Genomic DNA, 27987 nt, shown 5'->3' with positions numbered 1-27987 from the left:
AAAGACCAAAGTAATTTCAACTGAATGTATTTAACAGAACAGATAGCAAACAGCAGCACTTAGAACAAACACAGGCAAGAGGAGAACGTGACTCAGATGATAAACTCCATTGAAGAGAAGGTTTGGAGATGTTAACATATTGTAGTTGGGTTTCTTGACTCATTTGGTTAATAGCATGGAGAAAACTTTATTGAAATGATAGCAGTAAAAGTCGACAGTAAGTGTGAATATACACAAGAATTTATATATTATCTTGATGTGATGAAGGCATACATTATTTAATTTTAACAAACACTTCAGTCGTGGTATAGAAAGCTAAGTACAGATAGAGTTTAAACAAAGATTACATAAATGAAAAGATGAATGAAAAAATGCTTAATTTAATCTTTATTTCATAGAAAGCATTTACATTATAATACTATAGCTTTGGGCATATGTTTGGTAAAAGACTGGCACATTACAAAGGAAATGATGTGTTCTGTGTCTGTGTCAGTGAGTTGTTATTAATGATTGACTCTGTGCACTGTAACTAAAAGTTCTGGGTGCTCGGCCACCGGTAGATCCTGCTTGGATAAAATAAAAAAATAAATAAATAAACGTTAACACAAATGCAAAAAGAAAAGCACAGAGACAAATAATAGAGCAACTTAAAGAACGCATCGTATGTTCTGTCAGTAAAATCGTGCCCTTTTAACAGCATCAGCATCCAAACAGCAATAATAAAGACATACAAACAAACTGTGAAACACAAACGGTCCAGTTACGTCTGACGCCTCAACTCTGTGGTGACGTGTGTGTTGATGACCGTCCCTCTTTCAAGATAAGTCATGAACATGCAGACCGACAGGCAGACTGCCCACTCTAAAGCACACAGCTCTCATCACAGTCAGTGCTGCTGCCAGCTGATCTCCTCTTCAGTTCCCTGCCCTCTGCTTGGCGATGGGGGTGCGGGTGGTTCCCATGTGCCTGCCGCCCCGGCTCCTGCAGCTTGACGTCATCTGACCCCTGACTCCTCTCAGGCTCCACCTGGAGGTAGGCACGAACACGGTGGTGCTGCGCCACGGATCCGCTGAAGTCAATGACACGACACTCGTACGTGCCCTCGTCTGACGGCTTGACGCTGGAGAGACGGAGCTTGTGGGAGATGTTGCTGCCGGCCACTTTTACCACCTAATGGGGATAAAACAATGTACAATGTAGACATGACAAATCTAAACTACCCCTTTTACTTAAAGGGGCACTATGTAGTTTTGGAGAGGAAATTCAAACTGAGAAATGTAATATTTACAATATTAATGGGGTAATAATACCAACTCAAAAATATTTATCTTTTCCATAAGTGAATAAACAAGCTGTGTAAGGTCACAGAACACTGTTTGAAACTAGAAAGGTGGCAGGGTCTGCCAAATATAGACAAAGTCAAACAGTATGAAATTGTCCTTCAAGGTCAGTTTGTTTATTCAGTTAATTCAGTCATGAAAGTTAAGAGAGTTTGTTTATTTAGTTTTTTTAGGCATAAAAAAATCAATCAATGAAGATATTTCTCTTGTGATTACATTTTTCCTCCCAAACACCACATAGTGCGCCTTTAATTGAAGCACCGCTACATGAATAGAAATATATCTTTAAAAGAAAACATGTAGTTTTCTTTAATATTGTCTTTGCTTTGTGTTGGTTGCAAGTTAACACAAGATCAAACTCACACTAATTTTGGTGGCATCTTTGGACGTTTCCTCCAGAGGTACAACCTGCAAAGAAATACGGATGATGGATCAGCGACACAGTGCTGACTGAGGCTGCACTTTTCTAAAAACATCTCATGCTATAAATATCTCATTGACTCATAACAGCAAAACATTACAGTGGACAAACATGTTTGATGTTTTCTGCAGTGTTTCTTGAAAACTAAGCCTCCCTGGATTGCTTATCTGTTGTACTTTGTATTTTCCCGGTTAAGCTTTATGTATGTTTGTGTGTGCGCATGTTCAAAGACGTGCGTATGAGCCCACGCTCTACAGCCTCTGAGCAAGGGAGCATGTGTGAATGTGTATGCAGAGCCACAGAGGTATTCTTTTGGGCATAGGTATGAATTATGCATGCAGCAGACAGAGATTTTGAAAATCTATTTCTTTCTCAGTGCCAATTATAGTGTCTAGAGGCACAACAGGGGAGTCTGAGTTCCCCCATGATGGGAGAGAGTCAACCTGTTCCCTCAGTGCAGGCAAATGCTAATCAGCAATTATCCCTTCGTTTTCGCACCAGAGGGTTTCTGCCACGGCTAATATTGCACTCCCCTTATGCCTGACATACGGCGAGCTTTAGTTCAGTCCGAGCAGCTCTGTCCAAAAACAGCTGAAAAAGGGAAAACTGATTTGTGAAACTACACAGCAGCTAAAAAGACAGGTTTAACTTTGAAGAAATAATGTGGGTGAAAATTATTCATTAGCATATAAATGATACCTGACATTAGTTCCTTTCTGATTTCTGTTTCCTTTAAATAAAAACAGAAGTAGATTTTTCTAAACAAGGAGAAAGAACGAGTTGGCTATTCATGAATCATTTAAGTTACTTTTTGGGTTCAGCATTTCTTTTTGTCTCTTTCACGCAGAACAACTTTTTTTTCTGTTTGTTTGTGTTGTTGGTGTGTGAGTGTGTTATCTGTGATGTGATATACAGCGCTGTCTTGTAATCCCAGATGGATGAGCCAACTGTTTGGAAAGACAGAAATAAAAACTAGCTGACTATAAGCGACGAATGCTCTCAGAAACCAACCACTGCCATCTCCCACAGCAGTTCCAAGCTCTTTTTTGTCTGACGTGTCCTCACAGCCTTAATACATGAGCTCAAGTAGCTTTACCCTTAATCGACGCCATCTAATATACTAACTAAGCCTATTTCAAGTCTTTATTCACTAATTTAGCTAAATATTTCAACAGGTCACCCATTACTTTTAGGTCACTATTCAACAGTTTAATCTTTACTTTCAGCTAAATATTTCAACAGCTTATTTAGCCTATTAGGCCTATTTTAGCTAGCTACTCATTAGGCTACTGTTAGCTAACTATATCTGTTTTAAGTCTTTATACATTATTTAAGCTAAGCAACAGTTTAATCATTAGTTTTAGCTAACCAGGCCTATTTCAAGTCTTTATTCATTATTTCTAGCTAACTATTTCAACAGATTAGGCTTCCACATTACTTTTAACTATTTCAACAACTGACTCGAGTTGCTACCGGTTACTGTAAATTTACAAAAGGTCACCTGTTAACAAACTTATTTGGCCTTATTATTTATTATTATTTGTCTATTGGAAGTTTAAGTCAAATCTCATGACCATTTTTAGGAGTTAACATGGAGTTCACTTCCATGTGCCCCCTGGCAGCAGCAGCAGTGTACCCCCTGGGGTAGGAATAACTACCCCTGCTGGGACTCACAACAAGAAGCCTGTTATCACTTGCGGCTTACATTATTAGTGATCCGGGCAGGCTTCTCTTGCCAGTCTCTGTGGTTCTTGATGTACCACCACTGGATCTCCAGGGAGTAGGAGGGAGAGCCCGCTCCACGGAAAGAGCAAGCCATCTCTACATCCTCGCCACTCTGTGTCGTGATGTCGTGTGGCACCTCTGTAAAGAGAGCTGCAAGAGGGAGAAAAACAAAGAGAAATAACATAAAAGTTAGGGGGAAATGAAGGAGACGTCACAGAAACACAAACATCAAGATTTCTATTTTCTCAGTGACAACATTTCCCTGATTGCTGCATCACCTTTCAGCGAGGGAGAAACAGTGTGACACATGGGTACAAGGTGTTTGTAACAAGTATATATAGCAATGAGAAAACAGAGAGAAGATGTCGACTCAACAAACCAGTGCTGGTAGTAGATGAAACACTTGCTAAGGTTACTTGGTGGTCATCTCTTCAAAATTTCTCTACATCTGTAGTAGCAAGCGTTATTAGAATATATAAACCGCACTGAGAGAGTGCCGGAAACATCGCTCTATATAACCCATGTGTCGATGCTACAGCAGCCTGGGCTGAAGATTGAACCGACATACTAATTAGAAAGTGTCATTGCTCTTCAATCCCACGCACGTATGAGACCAACAGCCCACACAGGGAACTTTTTTTTTTCTGGATTGGCTGCCAGTAGCGGTCAATAATTCAACAGAACAGCACATTTTCCATCACATATTATCTGACAGTGCAGTCGGTGTGTGGGGGGACAGTTTGTGATCCTTCTAGTCTGTGGAAAGCAAAATGGAGACATCAACTGACCCAAAAGCACCTTTTATCTCTAAACACACATTTAGCTTTCTTACAATACACTGTAAAAATCATAGTTTACCCACAGCTGCTGAAAAGATAATGTTCCCTAATGCACCCTCTGGTGTGGTCAAATAAAACAATAAAAATGAGAAAAAAGAAAAGCACAAATCAGGTTGTTAATGGATGATACTATAAATAAATAAAGGGACAACTTGGAGGTTTTTTGTTTTTTTTACCTCTTCGGAACCATTTGGCTGGTTCGCCAATAGGCTGTTTTCCCACCTAAGCACTTGTTTTTTTTTTACTATTTTATGCACAAAGTTAGTGTAAATAAGCAAATAAAGAACTATAATGAGTTTTTTCCCTGGTTACTCTCAAGCAGGGGGTATTCTGAGGTCACAAAATAGCATTTTTAGCCAGATGCCTGAATATTTTCTGAGGGAAACATGTTAGTTGTCACTTATATTGTTATCTAATTTGAGCTCGGACCATGTAAGACTATATGATGTGTAAGACTATATGATGTGGGCCCATTGTGTTTTCCAGCTAATAGTGGCAGTTACAGGTCATAGGCAGGAAAAATAACAAATTCAGTGCATTCAAACTGCAGCATAGATTAATGCCAGAAGCACTTAGAGAGTTTCTGACAGCTTGGGTCAATTTTTTAGCATATGACCTTTCAAAAGAGTCCAAAACCATGACTGTACTCCAAATGTTTCTACAACAGCTTTGACTTTACTTCAGGCTGGACTGGGATACGCATTTTAGGATAACTTTTACATAAATTTCCAGTAATTTGAACGGGTTAAATGAGCCTTTTATTCCCCACGAGTTCTGAGTTTAAGTTGTGAGAAATGTAACTCGATGACTACAACAACAGCTCAGACCAGTGACGACTTCATATCATATAAAAAATATACAATTACAGCCTTAATCCAATAAACAGTTAGAAATGTCATGAAATTAAACTTGACACTTTTGCATAATTAACTTCTCCACACAGAATCAATACAAACACCACGCTGAGGTTGTTTCATAAAGTATTTACCATTCTAATTATAATATAGTTAATATACAGCACAGTGAAAGTATGAGGCACAAAAGCCATCTGAGGAGATGTGCATTGATTAAATGTAAATGGAGCTACCGAGTCTTGTTCTCACACCCACCCAGTCGACACTTCCTCCTCAGCTCATCATTCGTCTTACATCCTGTCTCAGTCTCACTGATTGCATTGATATTACATGAGCGTATTTAAAATATATTGCTGGGATGAGAGTGCTGAATAAAGGATTTTTGTTCTGGTGTGCTGTTGTTGGTATTTCCCTATATAAACAAGACAAAACAAGAGTAGGTCTAGCTATTTTATTCTTTTTGTTTATTTATTTATTTGTTTGTTTGTTTGTTTGTTTGGTCTGTTTTATAGCTCTAGTAGCTTTGTGCTCCACAAATTTGCGAATTTGACAGCATTTTCTCTGCTTTCTTTAATACTTTGCACTAACTGAGTTTGTTTTTCCACTTGTGGTAACATGACATTGAAATGTTATCACCTTATTGCATTGGTTTGATGAAAGTATCAGCAAATAGTTGCTTTTTTATACATCCAACAGGTGTGTGCACATGATCATTATCATCTGTGCAACATTATCATTCATGTGTGTTTGTGGCCACCTGACAAATATATGTTAATGCTCCTTTTCACTCCAAAAAGTGAACACATGGCTCTAAATGCTCCACGATGTTCACCAGCTAGTCGATCACTTTTTCTCTCAGCTATCTGGCACTGGACAGGCAGTGAGTGCACAGTGGAATAATCAGAGGTTGTTTGCTAAAATCAGCCACCTGTTGCTGCTGGAAACAGGTTTAATGAGCGCAGTGAGACTGAACCAAAACAGTGAAGTCACAGGTTATTAAACCAAAAGCTAAAATGCACCATGAAAGACTGCAGAGTTGGTTGATAATTATCAGTGAGTCCATCATCTATTAGATAATCATTTGATTCATTGTTGATAAATAAAACAAAAAACCAAAGGTACAGATACAGTTCTAACTAGACACGACCCTGCAAAGACACACAAGCCAAGTGTATTTGGACCAGGTGAGCAAAGAGAGAAGTCAGTCACCTGATCTGTAATTGACATTCACTGTAGTCAGATAGTATGAAGCTGATCCAGCGATGAACTGGAAGATGTAAGTGAAAAAGGCAGAGAATAGAGAAATGGTGGAGGGCCTTTGGTGTCGCTTGACTGACTGGGCCCTCAGGAGTCGTGCCCTTGATGCACCGCTGCACGCAGCCAGGCAGTGGCCTCATTTGTCAGGAGGAGACGTACTGTGGGGACGGAGACGGACAGAGGCCGAGAAGGGTAGAGGAAGAGGAAAGAGAGGAAAAGAGAGGAAAGAAGGACAAGGGCGGAGGTGAATTGAGGTGAGCGTGTCGAGAAGAAAGAGATGAGAAAGATAGATGGAAAAGTGGGAGGAAATGCTGAGAGAGAGGCAGGGAGGCAGAGTGGTCAAATCCACACACAGACACACAGTGAAAAGAAGGCAATAGGACCTTTATGAGGGATTGTTAGGAACAGAATGACATATGGAAATGACACTGTAGTCCAGCCTGCGTAGCACCAATACCTTCTTACTGCAGTAAAACAACTGTTTCTTTAAATACCTGGAAATATTCAACACATTGTCCTTAGATCCCTGACAAGCTACTGAATCTTCCACTGAACGCCACAACAGCAATCAAATCCCTGTGTGCTAGTTAAATTCCTTTGCTGAAAGATAAACAAGCCGGCTAACTTTCAGTCCCAAAACAAAATCTCTCCATATGTTAGATTAAAGTCCTTGGAACATCTCCCTCATTATGTGAGGTGTTACATTGTTGAGCATGTGTTTTTTTCATGGCAATATGAAAGTCCATTATGTCTGAACAGACAGCGCTTGATGGTGAAATAAAAACAGCACACGTATCCACTTGAGAATAACTCTGTCTTTTACTTTTGTGTCTTTTTCATGCAAATTCTCCTGAGATTAAAAAAATAACAGGTGAGATGAGGATACGTCTCAGTCTGCCTCTCCAGTCCTGTCCCACCTCCATCACACACAGACTTTTTATCACGATGCTGACAGATACCAAGGCGGAAAACAAAGTTTTGTCCTGGTTTCTGAAGCTGGTGTCAGGAGGCAGCTCTCATGTAGCAGGGAGAGGACTCAATTCTCAGACCTGTCAGCTACAAGTGGGTCATGAGAGGTGTGCTACATAACACGTGGCCTGAAGCTATCACAGATAAAAACACATGGCCTGAAGCTGTGGTAAAAAACATGACGCAGTATACTGGGATCAAAGAAAAACTATTATGAACTATTAATATGATGTGAATGTTGGCTGATAAATAAGACATTACAAGTTCTGATGTTATGATGTCTATGTATTGTATTACAGAGATACCTACTGAAGTTAGCATGCTAGCCAGCTAGCCCTGACCAGTCCCAGTTTAAAACCATTGCAGGGCTGACTAAACTAACGAGCTAAATGTAACTAAATGTAGCTGCAGTTAGTTGTTATTCTGTTGATATGCAGCCCCTGATTTGTTCTGAATGTGAATTCCACACAACAATTCTTGCATATTGCACCTTTAAAGATGATGCTTCTGCTGTGCTTATTTTATGTACTACGTTAAACCAAACAAAACAATGCATGTAGTTCAACTGTGGTCCTACGATTGCATGATCAGGCATGCGTGACATTTAGAAGCACTGCAGTGCAAAAAAACTAACAAATATCAACCTTCCCTTGGAAAGATATAGTTTAAGTTCGAACGTTTTACAAGAACATCTAGGATTTCTTGTGAACCTGACGTGTGAAATAAAATGCCACTGGGTGAAACTAATAGCAGCTTGTCATTTTACAGATGCAACAACAAAAACTCATTTTAAACTGTCAAACTATCACTACAGACTAAGACCAATGTGAAAACAGAAAAAGAGTTAACAAGATATCGAAGCAGGCAAATCATTTGTTTTCTGAATAATAATTTTGATGTCTGTGTCGAGCAAAAGGAGACGAAAACATGAGATGCTTATGCAAAGATTTCCTGTGATTTCGCTGCACAGTGGGAGGCACTTTCTGGGACAATTTCCTGCGGCGCTAACTGTTCTGTCGATGCCGTTGTAGACAGTAATCGCAACTGCCGTAATGATTTGCTTTCTTCTGATGATACATGTGTCCAAGAGATTCAGACAGAGCATCGGAGGAAAAATTCTAATTATCATTATAAAGTTAAAGGATTCAGAAATTAAACTGTAATGTAACCACAGCTGTAACCTTTCCAGAGGAGCCCACAGGAGCAATTATAGTACACAGTAAGGCTGAATCAATACCTGGTGACTTGGCAATCATTTATCGTCACAAATTTCTTTTACTCCAAAGGACAAAGGATACAAATTGAAAGAAATATCCAGAAGGAAGCAGGGCTGAGGTAAAATGAAGACTTTAAGCCTTTCAGCCTTGAGAAATATTTCTGAGAAAAGACTCTTCCTCCGGTTTCACACCAAGGATTCTTCCTTTTATAACAGTGCTGCCTTTTGAGAAAAGCACTTTGTACGAGTGCTTCTAAAGAGGCTGGATGAGTCAAAGAATATTTCACCTCTATTTCAGACATATTCTTATTTCATGCATTTTTTCCCTCCTTTTATACATCTCATTATTCACGACTGGCACTCCTTCTCTCGGGTGCCTGATGAAGAGCACAGAGGGTATGACAAAACTTATCACAATGTATTGCAGTAATGTGTTTTGAGCATATGGTGCCGGAGCTGAGGCTTGTACCAGCAGAAACTTCGCATAAAATATACGAGCAAAACAACAGAGGGTGGCATTTCAATCATCTGAGTTTTCTTAGTATTCGATGCAGGGGCTGGCACTTTTTTCATCTTGATGATACAGTACCAACAGCTAGAGGCAGAGCGCAGACAGCAACATCTGTCACTTTGAACAGGCTGTGTTCCCACACACAAAAAGATGTTTGTGCGACACACGGGAAAAGACACAAAAAGGCACGAGGAGCGAGCTCCAAAAAGGACAATATGGGAAACAAATCTTAATTGAGAGTAATGTTGACATTAAAGTTGATAGCTGACCAATGGAAAATCACTGGATCGTTCCATTATCAATCGACTGTTCAGTAAACTTCCCCCTTAAACAGTGATTGTCCAATCATAGATAGCAACCATAACTGGACCCAAGCTTTGAGAACGATACTCATTTATTGATGGAAACCAAGAATAACAGTATAGTAAGGTGTAATGAATAGATTAAAACGTATGTTTCTAATCAATCAATCAGTCAAACTTTATTTGTATATCACTTTTCATACATCAAAGTAACACAAAGTGCTTCACACAATGCAAATAAAAACAATTTTCATATTATTTCTGCTTTCGTGGCAGTGTGGAAGATGGTCCTTGCCTAATGAAGCTAAATTTAGCATACTTATCTAGCTAGCTGAGGTGATAAATGAGTTCATCCTGATAAATTTGATGGTCGCTGCCAAAAATCAAGGACCCATGCTTTGAAAAAATTTGCAAGAATTTGGAATGGAAAATGTACCACTATTATGACTATAAACTGCATGTGTGCTGTACAGGTGTAGCATACGTAGGCTAACTAAGGAGTGGAATGAACTATGGTCCTTGACTGATATAGCCGATAAAATCCATACACTTCGAGTGCTGCTTGTACGTCACCATTTGTCTTTATTTCATAGACTAATCAAGACCAAGTCAATTATTTCACACCTACAATCCACCCTTGATACTTTTTCAGATACAAGAAACACTCATTTTCTACAACTCACAACCAAAATACAGTACAAAGTAGAACTGATGAAGGATTGATGAAACTAGCTGAGTGTCCACAGCTATTTGAAACCACAGTGTGTGAAGTCAAAGTGGAGTAAAGGAGAGAGAGCTGCACGGGTAGTCCTCAAATACACTCAGGAGTCCCGAGCTATAGCAGGGCAGGCTTATAGCTGCGAGGTAATTCCTACACTTTCCCATTTCCACAGCCTGCCAATAAGACCCTGATTCTGCAAACGCAAGATTTTTCTCAATTTTCCACTGCTCTCTTTCTCTTTAAATCCTTCCTTAGCTGTCTCGCTCTCAAGCCCAATAACACCTCCCACAAATCTCCCCCTCTTGTTTTCTCTCCTCTCCCTCTTCTACTGCCCTTTCATTCTTACTGTCTCACTATTAGAGTTTCCTCCTACCTTCTGTGCTCTCACCTTCCCTCCCTCCTCTAATACAGTTCCCCTCCATACTTTCTCCTCCTCTCTGCGTCTGTTGGCTCTCTGGTCTCTGGCATAAAGAGATGGTTCTTACTCTCAGAGTAGCTCACTACATCTCCTGGAGCCTTGCCCACCGGCTCTGGCAGGTGTTCAGCATCCTGGGAGACTTGCTCTGTGTGTGTGTCTCACTGTGTGTGCTGCCCCGTGGCTTGCTGTCAGCATACAGTGTGTGTGTGTGTAAATGTAGCTGTGTGGATTTGAGATGCATATTAAAAGGTGTAACATTTTCCTGACACAAATTGTGCTGCTGAGTGTGACTGCTGCATGTTTTATGCAGGCAATAACGCACAGGATGTCCTTATACAAGAAAGTTCAGGGCGTGGGTGGAGAGCCTCTTCAAAAATTATTTGCAACATTCAGCTCCTTTTAATGCAGCATTGCAACCAAAGCGCAGCAAATCAGGGCAATTACAAAAACATCAGAGGATAAAGAAGAATTCCCTAACCAGATGGAGCGGGACAGAGAAGTGAAAGCTGACACATGAAAACACAGTATATTTATGAGTGAGGCCCCACTTCATGTGCTGGAGGCGTTAGAAAACTGCAAACTCTGCTTTCTACTTTCTTTCTTTCCTCACAAAGATTAAATGTAATTGTTATGCTCTTTGAATCTGTAATATAATTAACTTAGCTCACTGATTTTTTGTTTCCAGTGAAGGGCAAACAGCCTCATTACCAGTGTTAGGAGCCAGGAGTTGTTAGGAGTTTGAACACCAAAGTCTGAAGTCTTCACCTTGAGTCTAAAGAAAGTTCCTCTGAATGCAAAGTATACAAGTAAATAATGACTGCAAGTCTGAGGAAAGTACAGCGAGGTATTCAGTCCTATTTGATATCATTGCTGATTGAATATTTTGGGGTTTTGATATTTCACAGATTTAATAAATATTCATTGAGCAAAGACAGTAGCGAAGATAGATTCACAAAACCTCATTAGGTCAGGTGTTGGACGCGAAGTTCAATAAATAAAGCAATAAAGACAGGAATTGAGGCGTATAAAAAAATATGTCACATCATAATCACCATGTGGTCAAACACCTTTATATAAAGTGCAGTTACACTGAACACTGATGTACATTAGCTGGGCTTTTGACGTGACACGTGATGGTTTAATACAGTCTTCGATGACCATATGGCCTGTCAGTGTCTGTGTTTAAGTGGGAGACACACTATATTCCTCCTTCAGTTTCTGCCCTCACTAATGTATAGTTTCTTCACTTGTCCATCGAAGGGATCCATTAAGGCTTATTTGTGGAACTTACGGACGCACTGACACGTTCAGTCATAGTTTCTGTCGGAAATGTACATCATCACTTTTATTTGTTGTTGTTAAAATTGTTTAAATTTGTATGTGTCATGGGCTTCGTGTTATTTCTACAATACGTGTCACATCACATTCACATTAAATAACAATGACTTAACTTTCATATGAGGGGATGGTGGTGGAGGTTAGCGGACAACTGCCAAGCCAGTGACCGCTGTTCAAGACTGCGGACAATTTCAAGTCATGTTTGTGGCAGCGAAGTAGGTGTTTTGAGCAGAAACACGATCTTTTCCTGACCCTAACAGGATAAGCACAGCATTGTCACAAGATGAAAACTGAAAATTGAACCTAAAGAAACATAAAGTTGCAACATAAAGAAATGTTTTAACACATGGCAATTGAGTTGGTTGTAATTGATTATGCAAATACTTTTGTATATTATTCAGTAAAACCTTCCATTTTGCGGGGTTGACACTGAATCCAAGAGATATGCTTTTAATGTTATTGTTGCACGTGTGTGTGTGTGTGTGTGTGTGTGTGTGTGTGATCCATGTAAAATAAGAATCCAATAATTTAACCTTCTTCATTTTACTGTAAAAATACTAGTTAAAGTGAAAACAGAATTAAAAATATAGTCCAGAAAATCAGATTTCACACCAACTTGCACTTACTCTACTTTTATCTCTTCCCTCTCTCTTGCCGGGGGCCATTTTCTGAGCTGCAAGAGGAACTCTTTTATAAAGAAATGCAGTGATCAGCATCTTTTAACACCAGGAAACATTAGCTTTGGGAGGGTGGGACATGCTGTAAAACTCAGGTTAGGAGCAATTGTAACCAAAATGTTGAACATTAATTATGCCAAAAACGGCTCCATATCGTAGAATCAGGTCTGGACATTGTTGAAAGTTGCCCTTTCACACATATAGCACACAACAGGAGATTGTCTGTATCAGGTGTGTTCTCACCCACTGGAAATACTCCAGATGTGGAGGAGGAGGAGGACTCATCTGACTCATTGGCCTTGATATCAATACTTCATTCATATTTGGACATATCTGCACACCACTGAAGGAGTGGAGAGCGATATATATATATATATATATATATATATATATATATATATATATATATATATATATATATGCATGCAGAGAGTACAAAGCAACTACATTCCTTGTCACGTCATCCGCAGGCTCGCTGTAAAATGACCTGCTCTATTCGCACATGGGCGAAAATGGACTTTGTACTGGGGTAGCTGGCGGGGCAAAATCCAGGTCACACACACAGCTCTGGTGATATCTGGAAAATGTGAAGGTTACTTTGCATGTGTGAAAGTTTATTTCTGACTGAAACTACAAAGCACATATTAAAGTCAAAAGTCAAAAATGTATCATTTATGGTGCTGTGCTCTCTCCCTATCTTGTACTGCCCTGAGATGTGTATGTCTAACCCTTTTATATCATTATCCTACTTGTTGTAGTCTTATATAGAGATTAATAACGTATTTTGTATCGTAAGTCCTCAACAGCCAACTCCAAATATCCTTCAAAACTCATGCAGTATAACACCGGCTTAAATTTAAAAGTAAGTAAAGTGTGTACCTTAACCAGATTATGCAACTTAACGTAACTTTAACGTTTATAGGGGCTCTGTTGAACTTCTGTGTTGTGCTGGAAGCCGGTCTTAAATTAATGTTGGCGGACTCCATTTCTAAGCTAATGTTAGCTACTGTTGCTCTGTGTTGGCGGAGCACTCAAGAACCTGCATAAAGTTGCCTCCTTTGGACTGTCGCAGAAAATCTGACCCGAGTCCTTCACAAAGAAATCCACAGTCCAGCAGCATTAAACAACTTAAACAAAAGGCTCGTAGAGGCAATACTAAATACTAAATAAATATTGTACTTTTTTTTCATCTTCACTGACGTCTTCTGTTCCATATTCATCCAGTTTCACGCACAGTGGTGTGAAATTGAACTGCTTCCTGTAGTTTACGAGATGCACCTGTGAGCAACATTTAACAATAGGCTACGAACAAATTGTGAACCGTGAACAGGATGCATGAAAATATGAAAATGAACTGGTTTCAAATTTCACCTGCAAAAACATTAATTTAATCATTTCTAATTTATGATCTGTATGTGATGTGCGGTTTACTAAAATGTTGCGTACAGTATTTTTCAGATCAGGAAAAAGTGTAACACAAAAACTTTAAAGATTAATTCATTTATCATTGAACTTTTCTTGGAATTAAGGAATCAACTGTGTGAAGTGATCTTAGTGTCATGATTCCACTGAAAGTGAATAAAACTGAATTGTTGCCGAGCCCTAACCCGCTGATCGTAGGATGCTTAATGATATCATGCATCAGGTAAAAGATTGATGTCACTAATGCAAAAACGTTCTGACACATTTTGAGCTCTGCGTATACATCCCACATCATTAGTACCAACAAATCATGCTGTGCCCAAACAAATGTCACACTTTCCTGCCCCCCTTGTCCTTCCTCCTGCTCCTCCTCCTCCTCTCAGCTTTATCGATCCGACAGCTGTCAGATTGCCTACCGGTTTGCTATGCAGGCGCCCTCCTCAACCTGCCTGTGAAACACGATTTGTTGACAAACAGACTGTCTCCCCCTGAGTGGTGTGCCAACGTCAGGCCCTGGCATGCCTGCTCAGCAGACATCCGACTGTTTCTTGACTTTAATCACAGCAGCCAGTCGCCAGAAATCAATCCCGTAACCTCGGTAGAATGCTAAATCAACACATAAGCCGTCTCCACTGGTAAATTTTCACGGCCATGAACTGGCAGAGAAAAGGGGGATAATAAATACTGTACTTCAGATGAATATTGACTTCCAGGGAAATCTCAAGCACACTGGGTCGTCTCATTTATAATGCTATATAGCCGGCGCAGAAAGAGTTTGCTTGACTCTGCCTTTTCTAAGTATAGATTTTCACAAAGGCAGTACTGTCAGAACTGTCTTCTAGTAGAGACAGGGGACCCTTGTTTGAGGATGCAAGTACAGTACATGCATTTTTAAAATGGTCCTCTGTGGCATTTTTAACTATATTGCTCAGAGAGCGATGATAGAAATGAGGCCATGAGAACACGGAGGCGGCTGCCTACTATCCACCAAAGACTCATTAAAAATGAAGCGCAGAGAAAATAATGAAAGAAAGCAATACGGTGGAGGACATAAATATATAAACAAATGTACACTGCTCGAACCCAAAGAGACCACTCTTAAATATTTTCTTCAGGTCCCGGGCAAAATGAGAGAAATAAATCCAGCGTGAGTGCCAGCATGAGGTCAATCCATCGATCCTCTCTTCCTCCCTCCCTCCCTGCTATGGAGGGAGGATGAGCTGTTTGAGGACGACTAAATTACAGAGGGCTTATTAGCATGAACCAGAAGCAAGTGTGACATCCGTATCTTTGCTTGTCCATGTGTGTGTGCTTGTGTGTGAGCGAGGGAGCTGGCAGGGAGAGCTTGTCTCCATCCTTGCAAGCCTCTGTTTCTCTCTGTCAAACCATTAAAAGGATAAGGCTTCTACTAGTCTGTATTTTTCTTACTGTCAACATATCACATGAAAAAAGACCAGAACCAATGTGTTAGTCTGTCTCTCGACACTCTACTTAGTCCCAATTGTTTCAATCAGGCTGCAGCTTTTAGAAAATGTCATTAAACAGAAGCTAATAATGCATTTGTTGACGACTTTCAGCTGCTGATTTATACACATTTAGTGTGCTAGTTATTACATACAGCACCAGAAAAGTGCATCTGGGATTAAGTAAAATAAACTTCATTGCTTGTGTTCATGGTAATGAAATCTCCCATTGCAACAGTGTGGCTCATTGAAGTGTTTACAGTAGTTTTGAGCAATAATTAAGCTATATGGCATAAAGGAATACAGTATATCAGGCTTTATATACTACAGCTGTCACTTTTTATTTGAATGTTGGACAACAGATTGAACCGAGAATAAAACTGATACTCGACTGTTCGAATTCAAAATGTCCTTCTCAGCATGAGAAGACGTGCTCCACTTAAGTTAGCGTTTCTGTCATTTGTCAAGTGACAGTTATACATAGACTTCATACATATATTATGGTGTATATATATATATAAAAAACTTTTGTCCCAGAGGTATCCCATGGAAAATCTCTGTTGATCCCAAACACATGTTCGATCGTCCCTGGGACGACGGGACACTGCTTCGCCTGACTTCCTCCACTGCTGCCTTAATAATTTCTGTGGTCACTCGAGGTCTCTGCCTGACAACAAACATTAATATTAGGGATGCATGATAATTATCGTGCTGATAAATTATGGCCCAATAACGAAACATTTTAATAATTATTTATTATGCCAATAATTAAATTATAGCCGATATTTCCCCCAATACAGTAGTGCTATGCCACTTAAAAGTTGGTTTGCTATCCACCACTAACACAGAGAAGACAAAGAAGAGAAGGGGGAGGAGGAGAATAACAACATGCACAGCACGCTACCGGTTCAAAGATGTTGTCGCCCATAAAGACATTTTTTTAAGTTTCAGAGGAAGACAACACGATTGCAATTTGCAGGACGCTTCACAAGGGTTTTGAGAGGAGGAAACAAGTCTGCGAGTTTTTGTACAACAAATCTTATATTTATAATTTATTGCACGTGACAACCAAGGATTTTGCCGGCTAATGGCACATCTAGAGCCCAGGTATTGTTTTATCTGCAGAATAAGCAGCCATAGGCTTTCTGTTCAATAAAAGCCTCTGTTTTTATTTTGCGTATTTAATAAAATTGACAAATTATGTCAAAGCATTTATTTTAAAAGAGCAAAATGCTTGTTTGACATTTTTCAATGTGTTTTACTAGAAACAATAAATAAACATTTAAGTATCAGAACAGTTCTTTGTTTTTGAGAATAATAGTGACAGTGAGAGCTTTGGAATATTAAATCATTCATCTTTAGTCAATACATCGTTGCCTTTTTGACCTTCAGGTGCACATTAACTACATGTTTGGAACTTTTTAAAATACAAGAACACAGAATACTGTTGTTTTTTATTGGCTATCAGTTGCATTAACTTGGATGATTAGATTGGATAAAATACAAATAATGGAAGACTGTATTTAACACAGGCTTGTATTACCAAGCATGAAATCAGGGAATTTGAGAACGTAGGCACATACCTCACAGTCAGGTAAAAGTAGTGTAAGAATAAGACGACGAGAGCCATTTACAATAAAGCGCTGGTAGCTGGAATAACTAAAGAAAATCCTTCTCTTGGTTAAGTGCAAACATTTTTCACCTGAAAAGTTGGCGCCTTACGGGGACAGCGAGTAAAATCAGGGTCATTAACTCAATGCTTCCATTTGAGTCCCATCCATAGGGCACAGAAGAGAAGAAATAATTCATTTAGCAAAAAAATAAAAATAAAAATCAGACACAGTAAATACCAAAACATAAAAATCTAGCTCAACGTCGTAACTTCCACCAAGGTGAATGTAAATCGCCCGTGAACAGCATCCCTGTGGGAGGAGGTATTTCACTCACTTGATGAATGGCTTTAATAATCAGGGAAGCCCCAAGGGAACAGTGGAAGAAACAACAAGAAGCTCCTGCAATAAGGAGACCTGCTGCAGGTATTTATCTTGATTCTTAAAAGGCTTTAATCTCGCATGCAGATAACCAACTTGAGGAAAAAATTATGTTTGGTTAGTGAATATGGGAAAAGCCTTCAGTTGATTAAGTCAGTTTAGTTATTGTATTCTTTTTAACATATTACAAAAGGATGTTTATGGAGTTTTATAACAGTACAGTCAAAGATAAGTCAAATAGTAAATGTGAGTATTATCACCCTGACCTACTGTACTGCGCCAAGCGATTTCTCCACAGCACAGCTACTGTACAAGTGTCAACTTATAATCAAATGCAGAGAGGAAACACAATAACACTGATAAACTAAAATAAGCAGTCTGGGAATTCGCCAGAAAGTCAATAATGCTGTATATGATTCAGAATCAGCAGCGGGGCGAACAGACAGGAGCATCCCTGGGGAAATAATCGCTTGCTGTGAGACCTTCAGCCTCTATTCAAGGTGGAAGGTAAAATAATGAAATAAGAATGGAGCCGGTAATCAAGCAAGCAGCTGTCTGCCTGTTGCCGCCGATACTCCGGGTCTGCAGAGTGAATTTTTCATAGCCCTTGGGACTCGAGACTCAGAGGCTATTTCTGCATTTCCTCCCACTGTGTGGCGACATGAAGCAGCACGTGTTGTTGGAGACACATACCGGTGCTCCCAGCCACTTTCGAGAATGCACAATGTACTCCATCTGGACTCCCCGGGGATGAAGGACAACATTATGTCGTGTTCGAGTGTGTTGCCCTTGAGAACCTTTAAGTGATGGTGTGTAGGTTTATATGAGATGGGACAATGGAGTGACCAAGCTGCTTAGAGCACTGTGCTAGACATGGTCTGTGCTGTCTGCAGTGACGCGAAGAACTAAACTGGAAGTTGGAAATAGCACTGCAAGTTGAGGGATGATTATAAGGATGATTATAAGGTCATGAAATGTAATCTTAATATATTTGAACTGAAATGAGCTTATAAAAACATAGAATCATTTGTGTTTATTGGCTTCATATAGAAATAAAAATGAGGTATAGGCCTTGTTTTGAGGGCAGTAGCCTGCCCAATAATGTAGGTCAATTAGTAAATGTGATATGATTCATTCTCAGAGTTAGACAGGGGGTAGTTATAGGCATCTCAACACATTTATAGATAGAAAACCCAACGTATATTTATGGAAGTACAACAGTCAGTGTACCTCAGAGCCTGTCTATCACGTACATTTCTGTGCAGCAACAACAGACACACATACCGACGAGGATCACGGAGCAGATGGAGCTTTCATGTAATGGTTACACCAGAGCCGTCTGTGCTGCGTTGCACTCTTAAGTAGCACATAGAGCAACCTGAAAACATACTGTGGTTATTTAATCAGCTTCAATCGAGGTTTCACATTCACACCGTTCCTGCTGTTGACTGTCAGTTCATACTGAATACTCCAACATCGCTTCAGCATGCTATATTATATGGAAAATGGCAAAACTTACAGGTTCCAAGTTTGTACTGCTATGAAGTTGGTTTTAGGTTAGATGCTGCCACTGGATCTGAAGCAAATGTCTATCGGATATAAAACCTGAATCTAACTTCTGTGTGATGAACTTGGATCGATGGTTAGGATCCATCCTCCAGCTGGAGTTTAAAAAACGTTCTTAACGTGGGCCAGCAAAGCTTTTCACGCTGCTGGCCCTCATTAAGAAAGCAGTCAGAAGTAAAATGGTTTGTAAGAATGTTCCAGTTGTTGTTGGGACATTTCGATAGAAAAATTAAACCATTGGTCGATCACTTCCTTGGATGGTCTCCAGTGCGAAAAAACATGATATCTCCCGATCTCTGGTTGTTGGTTCAGAACAAATTTAAAGAGCATATTGTGTTGTTATACAGGCTGTAACAAAAACTAATCCATGACAAGTCTATTAAAATGTTCGTAAACAAAAAAGCTAAAAATGTACTCGTTCCATCTCCTAAAATGTGAATATTTGCTGTTTTTCTCCGTCTTCTATGATAGAAAATGAAATATATTTGGGTTTTGTTTTTGTGTTGAGCAAAACAAGCAATTTGAAAATGACACCTTGGGTTCTGATGTGAATTTTAAAACATTTTATGGACCAAACAATCAATCGATTATTTGAGAAAACAATTGGCAGATCAATAATGAATTAGTTAGTTGCAGCCCTTGTTGTTATGCTGAGACAGCAATAAGCATCTGACTAGGGATATTAATGATTAATCATTAGTTGATTAATTGCCATTAAGAATCTATTATTATTAGTAGTAGTTTATTAGTAGTCTTTTATACAAGTGTTTTGTTTGTGTTTTTAATCAGACAAACCTTACTAAAAATTGACATTCAATCATAATCAGCCACCATGACAAGCCTAACTACTTCACACCGGAGATAACTGCATCACTAGAGGAAGCAGCCGAACCTTCCGAGTTACGACATGTTAAAATGTACTCTCCATTATCCTGTCGAGGTGAGCTTTGTTTCACCCGTCCATCCGCTCTCCTGCTCTCTCCTACTGAGCCTCCACCAGCAGCCTCCACTGTGACAGCATGACTGTACAATCTGTTGTCCCCCCCTCGCACAGTCAGAGCTCCATTAAATTGAAAGCCAATGCAAACTGTCTGGGCTGGCCGTCCTCATTAAGAGGACACCAAGCAGAGGACTGGCAGAGGATCTCAGACACTTCGGAAGCCTAATGAATCCGTACACGCCCACACACTGTGAAAGTGGTACGCTCACGATGGATAACAGGATGAGCGCTGCCAAAGAGGCCAAACATGCACTGGAAATGAACCACGTGTGGCGACATCATCACTTTATACGTCATCGTGAAGAACAACTGTCTCCACTGGCGTTACTCGAGCCCCAGGAGCATACAGCAGATGAGAGTCGTACTCTGACAAACGTGGCCTCCAGTGAGATGAAGGTACTGATCCATGTGTGCATTCGGTTTGTACACAGAACATACAAATTTGCGTCTCATGTTTCGTTCTACCCTTCCTCTGCAGTGGAATCTGGGGTGCAGGGGCCGACCGGGCCCCAGCCAGATGCACTTATCTGAAACAAATGAGTCAGGGCTGAAACTAACAAGCACTCTCCAGAAAAGTGCATCCAGCCTCTCTGCTCTACATGACGGCTCAGCTCCCCCTTGGCTTGGGCAATTTATCAAAGAGGCTTGAGATGAGAAAAAAAATAAATAAATAAAATTCTGTGGATTATTCATCCACAAAGGAAACCACAACTCGTTTTTTTCTCTGCTGTTGTTCAAAAGGAAAAATAGAAAGCTTTCATTTTGATTTCTGGATCGGGTTTTAAAAACCTGAAGAGAGGAGTTTTCATTCTTGTCAAGCCTCCACACCCTGAGGCAATTCTGCTTTATGTCCAGTCTGAGTCATGGAGTGGGGAAGAGAACACAACGATTATATCCAATTTTAATTAAGTCCCTTTGGGTGAAAACGCTACTAATTGATTTTCTAACCTGTCCAAGACAGTCAATCCATTTGGAACCATCGCTCGCTGGATTCATTTATAGTGATCGAGCTAAAGCTAACTTGCGAGGCAGAGCGGGCTCAAGGGACAACTGGTGAGACACTGATGAAGTGGTTATCACACAATTTAATTAAGTAACAGTAACAGCTGCTGGAGAAAGGTAAGATGGCTAGTAGGTAAAAATGCCAATTATGTTCAAAAGTGCTGACACCGATTAAAATAACAGAACTCAATTACAAAAGTATTTTACATTTGGAAAACACAACACTGACTGAAAATGAAAGGACCTGAGGAACAGTGATGAAGTTGTTTAAGCAGCCGTCTCAACTTCACACGTTAAAGCGCTCCAGGGTATAAAAACATTTGAATTGATTGCACCGGTGTGTCTGAAATTAGGAGTCAGAATGTTCTTGTTGCGTGTGCTGTGATTTAAACGAAGAAAAAACATGTGTTCTCAACTTCATTCCTGTTTTCCATGTATTATTGGGTGCAGCTTAATGACAAAGTTAGCTACACCAGTGCAACAGTATGAAAAGTTAGTCTGGAGCCCTGCGTTTAAAAAACTAAACGTATTTTAAGATGCCATTACCGACAGAATATAACTGTGGCTTCCGAAGATAAAATTAAATACAGTGAAAAAGAGATATGAAGTGATGAGATCTGAGTGAAATTTCAGGAAAGTCACACATAATTAAACATTAATTAGCAGTGTGAGGCAGACTTTACTGTTGTGTAATTGGCTCTGAATCCTCATTCATAGATAGCACCACCCCCGGTCATTAATTTATCTATTCCCCCTTCCCTTATTTTAGTGTCATCAGCAGCAAATGACCCCACTCAGTAAAAATAATCAAGTCTGACATGAAATATCAGCAAAATATGATCTTTCACTGCAAATCTGAGTCACTAGAAGTCAAACCATAAGTATTATTTGTACCAACCCTTGAGAAATACTGACCAATTATAAACTCAACCTCTGATTTTTGGCTCCAACTAGAGGCACCCAGCTGTGGATATAATAAATGATGAAGGTGCTACAGTACAGTAACAGCACACCTAAGCCTTCAGCCACCTCCACGAAAAGCAGCACAGATCCCCTCTCGGCTTTAGGTACCTACAGGAGCCGTCACATGTCTCAGGAACACTAAAGGTACATAACCTCGTCTTTTTTTTTTTTTTTTACATTTGTTTGTTTTATCTCACAAGCCAAAACATTTCTGCCAAATCTGGGTTGTTTGTTTCTGAGCATAAATTTATCATTTGTACATCTGATATACTGCACTGTTGGTCTTGTATGTGTTTATAGTACATGTTGACTATTTCATTGACATACTTTTGCTATATGTAATCATGTATAATTACACACACACTGGTCTGCTCTGTATAATTCCTAACAAGGTGTCTTAAAAATATAAAATGTGTTTTTATGCCTGTTGCCTCACAGTTTATAGCACACACCACGTAATCGTATTATTCACGATTTGCTTTTTCCTGCGGGTCCCTACTGTCTGTCATTACCGTGAATCTCGAATGAGAAGCATTTATCTTTCCTGTCGTTAGGTCATCAAGATTCTGCGAGCTTCAGGTCAAGATGTCTGTGCCACAAAGGTTGGTGGTTCAAATCCCCCGTGAGGCTGGGTCGAGAGGAGAAGCTTTCAGGTGTGATCTGATGTATACTATATTCAAACATGTATACTAAATTCAAACACTTTTCTCTGGACATTTTTCAGGGTGAGTGTCAGTCAACATCCTCACCTCATACAGGTAAACCAGCTGTTTTAAAACCTACATCCTGATCCCACTAACAGTCATAATCCATATAAAGAACACTATAATATGAGTTGGGGAATTCATAGTTATTATATTAAAGCATTATTAAAGCCTATATACTGTATCAGCATTATCATGGGAACCATTTAATGACATTTTGACCATAGATATATCTACCAGAGTTCATTTTTTTAAAGCAGAAATAATGAAACAACAATACTGAAGACATTTTTGGTCAGAGGGCTGAAACAGCCTCTTGGACGCAGGTTTTCTCTGCTCTACCTGATGTTTTTAAAAGCTAAAGGTTGTGTTGAAACTAATTATCTTCATCAATCTGACTGTGAGGCATGACTACATCTCGTGCAGCCCAGATATTAATAAGATATTTAAAGTTATCTGTCATATTCAATTGGATGAACATGACTCACCAACTTGCACTTTAATCAACTACTGATATAGGTGATAAAAGTGCAATATTCATAAGTTTTATTCAACCCCACACCTCTCATGCATTCAAACTAATCGCAGACAACAATGGAACAGCAAAAATAGTCACAATTATCCTCATACAGAGAATAAACTTCAAAAAATAAAATAAAAAAGGGAAGGAAATCACCAGCAGATTAAGAACAATAATGTTCACTGAACCCCACCCAGTCACTCCTCCTCAAGAGTGAATAATGTGATAACAGGAGCTCCAGCTGCCCCCAACAAACACAGGAGGAAAACAACTTACCGTTTCCAGAGATGTGATTATCCACCTCCCCGTGTCCGACGTTGACAGCCGCGTTAAGTTGAATATAAAGTCCCGCATACTGTAAAATCCCTATTATCACTCCGAAGGCTCCCATTGCTTCAGCCGGTGTTTCAAGGAGTTGTGTGAAATTGTCACATTAGGTGGAGAGCATCGATAAAATGTCCCCGCCGGCGCTGAGCAGCCCTCACAGACATACAGCTGGAGCTGGAGCTGGAGGGGAGACGCGCTGCTGCTCCGCTCGGCTCTGCGGGAGGAGACGATGCGGCCGGCGGAGGCGGAGGGACAGAGACAGGTGCAGCGGCTCACTGAGAGTCAATTAGGCGGAGGGATCTCACAGTGAGTGAGTGTCGGTTCAAGTTCAATTCCTGTGAGTCCTGTGGGCTCACTTCAGTGACTCCTCAGTTATATTATAAGTTAAGGCGGTCAGGAGAAACATTTAGGCCCTATCTGATGTTTCCTGATAGGAATATACGGGTAATCCCTGTGGGCTGTCACCTAATAACACCTTTGGTTTGTGTAAATAGGCGGGCCTATTTTTTTCAGACTAAAAACACTGAAGCTAACTATTAAAGGAGCAATTTGTAAAATATGGCCTACATTTTAGTTCAGAACATTAAAAAATGAGTTTGAAGAAACAACAGTGTTGAGGTTCACGTCAATGTATTGTGTTACAGAGATGTCGTCTGAAGTTAGCATGCTAACAAAGGCAAAGGCGGAGAGCAGTAGAGAGCAACAGTGGAGAGCCAGGATGATTTTTTTTTTAAACATTCACTAGTGATGTCCAAGTGATATCCCTGCAGGGTTTTTACAATGTCATCTTAGACATGTTTTCAACTTCAGTCACGAACGTCTAGAGAAGTTCTTATGGTTCAAAATTAAAGGTTTTACAACGGACAAATTTTACTCCGTGCAGCAAAAGCTACAGGGAGAATTTAAACCCCTGGTCTCAACCTCATTAGCCTGCATGAGTCATGTACCTTACCAGGTGAGCTATTTATCAGCTTTATTACATAACATGTTTTGGTCATCCAACCTTGGACCATTGATGGAGGTTAGATATGTTTTTGCTCACTGGGCACGTTGTGAATAAACATTAACTCATCATTTTTGTTTGCCTCCTCTGCCACTTCATGACTCTGCTGTCTCGGCCTGCCGGGTCTTCTCATCCTGGTGAGAGTCACTGGAAATCACCTCCAGCTGCATCCATTCAATATGGCGTTCAGTCCCAGTCTGGTGTCCAGCAGTGTTGACTGGGAAGCGGCTGTGGTTGGTCAAGCTGAGCCCCGTTGACTGCGGAGGCTGTGCCCATCATCCGAGGTTGCAGCGTGGGGAGAATCCAGTCAGGTAGGCCAATAGCACCACTTAGCCCCATGGCTGACATTGGTATCAATCTTCTCATTGAATTCCCAGCAACAACACAGAATAGGCGCATTTCCCAAAATGTTTAACTATAACTTTATATAGGCCAATTACAGTTAAGTCCATGAAAGAAATCTACAATGTCTCCCATCATAATTGAGAGACAAGATTGTTAATCCTTGTGTGAGTATTATGGGGCTCCTAATGGTCATAGAGATGAATCCTTGCTTTTTAATGAATGGTTACTGGTATGTAGGCTGACTGTATTTCTGGTGCAGTCATCAAAACCTGATCGTATCAATAGTTCTGAATATGTAAGCGTCCTAACATTCACCTTCACATGACACAGACGTGGGTAGATATGGGTTTGTGTTGAGCTGTCCAAGGCTGACAGGGTGAACACAATCTGGGCTCAGAGAAAAGACAAGTGGCCAGAGCTCCTTTTTTTCTCCACAGTTTGACAGCCGGAAGATTCACACAATAGCTGAAGGACAATCGTCAGAGAGCACTTTCTGCTATCTCCATCTCAGGTATCAGGTAAAAATCACACAGACATTTCACACATTTCTCGTACTTTTAAAAAGAAATTCTCTTTTAATATATTATAATACATGTATGTATGTTTAAGGCTCAGTTTTCTTATTTAAATAACGAACATACTGACAGACTCTCCATGTGATGTAGGAAGACGGTTCAGCTGATTTCTTTGAGGTGATGATGTAAAATACATGGGAAGAAAATGATGATATGATACTCTACAGAGAGGTATAATCCCATCACATTTGCTATGGTGCCTGCACACGCATTCGTTTTTGCTTGAGTGTGTAATTAATTATTATCAAAGGGAAGAGAGCCATTTATCCTGCTGACTTTGATCCATCTGTGCAAGAGGCTTGACATGTGGAGCTCACAGCATGCATTTTAGATTTTCTGGTATGATAAAAAAAAGATGAGTACAAAAATTAAAGTTTGAACACATTTAAACTGTTATTTTGAGCACCCTGGTTTATGTGAGTCGTATCAGAGTCACGTAGGGCCCTAATATCAATCTGTTTACTATCATTTCATTTTTTTAAGTCTGAGACACCTGCTGTCTTCTGCAACACTGGAAAATGATTTGTTCGGGGGTTTAGACATTTGAGACATACGCAGCTAAAAGCCTGCTGCCTCAACATACGGGCATGAACAGATAGCACCGTTTGATGAGAAATCAATTTACCGCTACAAAAGAAAACCAGTTAACCTCAGAGGTTTTTGAGAAACTCTACAATATTCCCTGTGTGCCTGGTCCAGAAGAGGCTGTTTATTTTCCTCTCGGCCAGTGCGGCTGTCTGCTCCCTTCCTGTGGGTGTCAACCAGGCTCTCCGGCCCAGAGGACTGAGGGTGAAATTGAAGCTGATGTATGCAGACGTGAGCCCCTAAGACGGACACAACACCTGCCTGGTAGCTCTGAGCTCAGCACCTCCACAGCACTAACTGCCTCAGACAGCCCCAGCCAGAGATGAGGTGTATGTGTGTGTGTGTGTGTGTGATGGAGATGACGGTTATACAGCGCAGGGCCTGTTAGAAATATAAAATGAAGGGAGCGAACTGGGAGTGTGACTCAACCAGGGAACGGATTTCAAAGCTTCCACAGAAGCTTCATGACATCCATTATTTATTGAGCTCTCTTTGACACATTCAGCCGCCTCTTTTACCTGCTGCTCTCAGAAAGCAGTCTGATCAGATTGATGCAATCACCAGAAAATGTTGCTTTTAACATGACAATGAATTAAATGCTATTGTACAAGTCATTCGATTTAAAGTGTTTGTGTTCATTGGCAAATTAAAAAGGATTTTTGTTTGTCTTGTACTGTTATCATGGGGATTTTCTCCAGGTGTAGTCGCTGTTTTACCATGGAGGTGGAGGCCCTTGGCAAAAAATCCCATGCGGCCCCTGCAATGACTGAATGATTTCCATTGTCTATGTATTCCCCACAGTCATATAAATAAAATAACACAACAAGCTAGTAATACAAATTTAAGCAGCACTTTTCGTGTGAATTCCGAAAATAAAACATTTAAATATTCATACATTTTTAATATTCTCCCTGAACATCCTGGACTGTCATGAAGTAGTTTGGAAAAAAAGTCTGTTTTCATCTTGACTGCAGTCTATACAGTACTTGTGTTTGTACTTAGGATCAATGTAAGCCTGTTAGCCATTAGACACCTTTTCAGGGACCAACTCACTGATACTGTTACAGTAATGTCCATCCAATAAATCAATTTGAATAATTGCAGCAACTATCTTTAGCTAAACTTCAGCCCAGTCGCCATTATATTATGTCAGCAGTTAACATTTCTGCAAACCAGAGATACGTTCAAGGTCGACATGTGTACCAAACGTGGCGTGTTGCAATAGGAGGTGTAGGGGAAGTTTGTGGCATTATTACAAGCCAACAAGACTGGAGTTCAAGTTCTGCCACAAGATATTCTTAAGGACACCTGGAGACATTTCCATCCATGTTTTGTGGTGTCAAAATCGGTTGTTTTTTAAAGAGGGCTGCGGATATTTCTAATGGTTTCGGTGGTGACCAAACCCAGCCATTTTTCACAGAAAGTGGAACAATTTCCATCATTGATCGCTGCGATCAAACAGGTACTTTAAGCCAAACCGTGATGCTTTACTAACCCTAACCGGAGCATAAGCACAGCGTTGAGGCAAAAGAGAAATAGAAAATTCAACCTAAACAAACTTTTCTGTTGCAATGCAGATGTGCTCTACATTTATTCTGGTGACTGGGTTGTAGCCTTCCAAACTATGCTAGTGGTGTTGGGTTTCTACAACATTATTTCTAAAGTGCTAAGGACTGTGTCAATATGTGAAACATATGGGTCCAGACCTCTGAATCACCGCCTTTATATCTGAATTGTTATCCAATTAAGGTGTTGTGTTCGGCTAAATTAATGGGTGTTCAATAAAAGCTGGCTAGCTACGAAACAAGAAGGCAAGCTTGAATGAGATGCATATTTTTGCCAATTTAAAAAGACTGAAGAAGACACAGTGCTCAAGTGCTCTGTTAAAAGTATCAAATAACAACAGCTCTTAAGTGCACAGAGATCGGGAGGT

General features: G+C 40.1%; 1 protein-coding gene across 1 annotated transcript; it reads right to left on the bottom strand.

Annotated features, from left to right (window-relative positions):
- Positions 1–861: 861 nt before the first annotated feature.
- LOC140998814 (V-set and transmembrane domain-containing protein 2-like protein) lies at positions 862–23610 on the bottom strand. Its single transcript, XM_073469202.1, has 4 exons — positions 23496–23610; positions 3467–3636; positions 1704–1748; positions 862–1170 (listed from the first exon to the last, which is right to left on the bottom strand). Exons 1-4 carry the CDS (start codon positions 23608–23610, stop codon positions 862–864), a joined length of 639 nt encoding a protein of 212 aa, XP_073325303.1.
- Between the last annotated feature and the right edge of the window lie 4377 nt (positions 23611–27987).

This window comes from Pagrus major, chromosome 6 (genome assembly GCF_040436345.1).
Source record: "Pagrus major chromosome 6, Pma_NU_1.0".
In the NCBI taxonomy this organism is placed as follows: domain Eukaryota; kingdom Metazoa; phylum Chordata; class Actinopteri; order Spariformes; family Sparidae; genus Pagrus; species Pagrus major.
The sequence above is the reverse complement of the archived record's forward strand: the minus strand, read 5'-3'. Positions and strand labels throughout refer to the sequence as shown.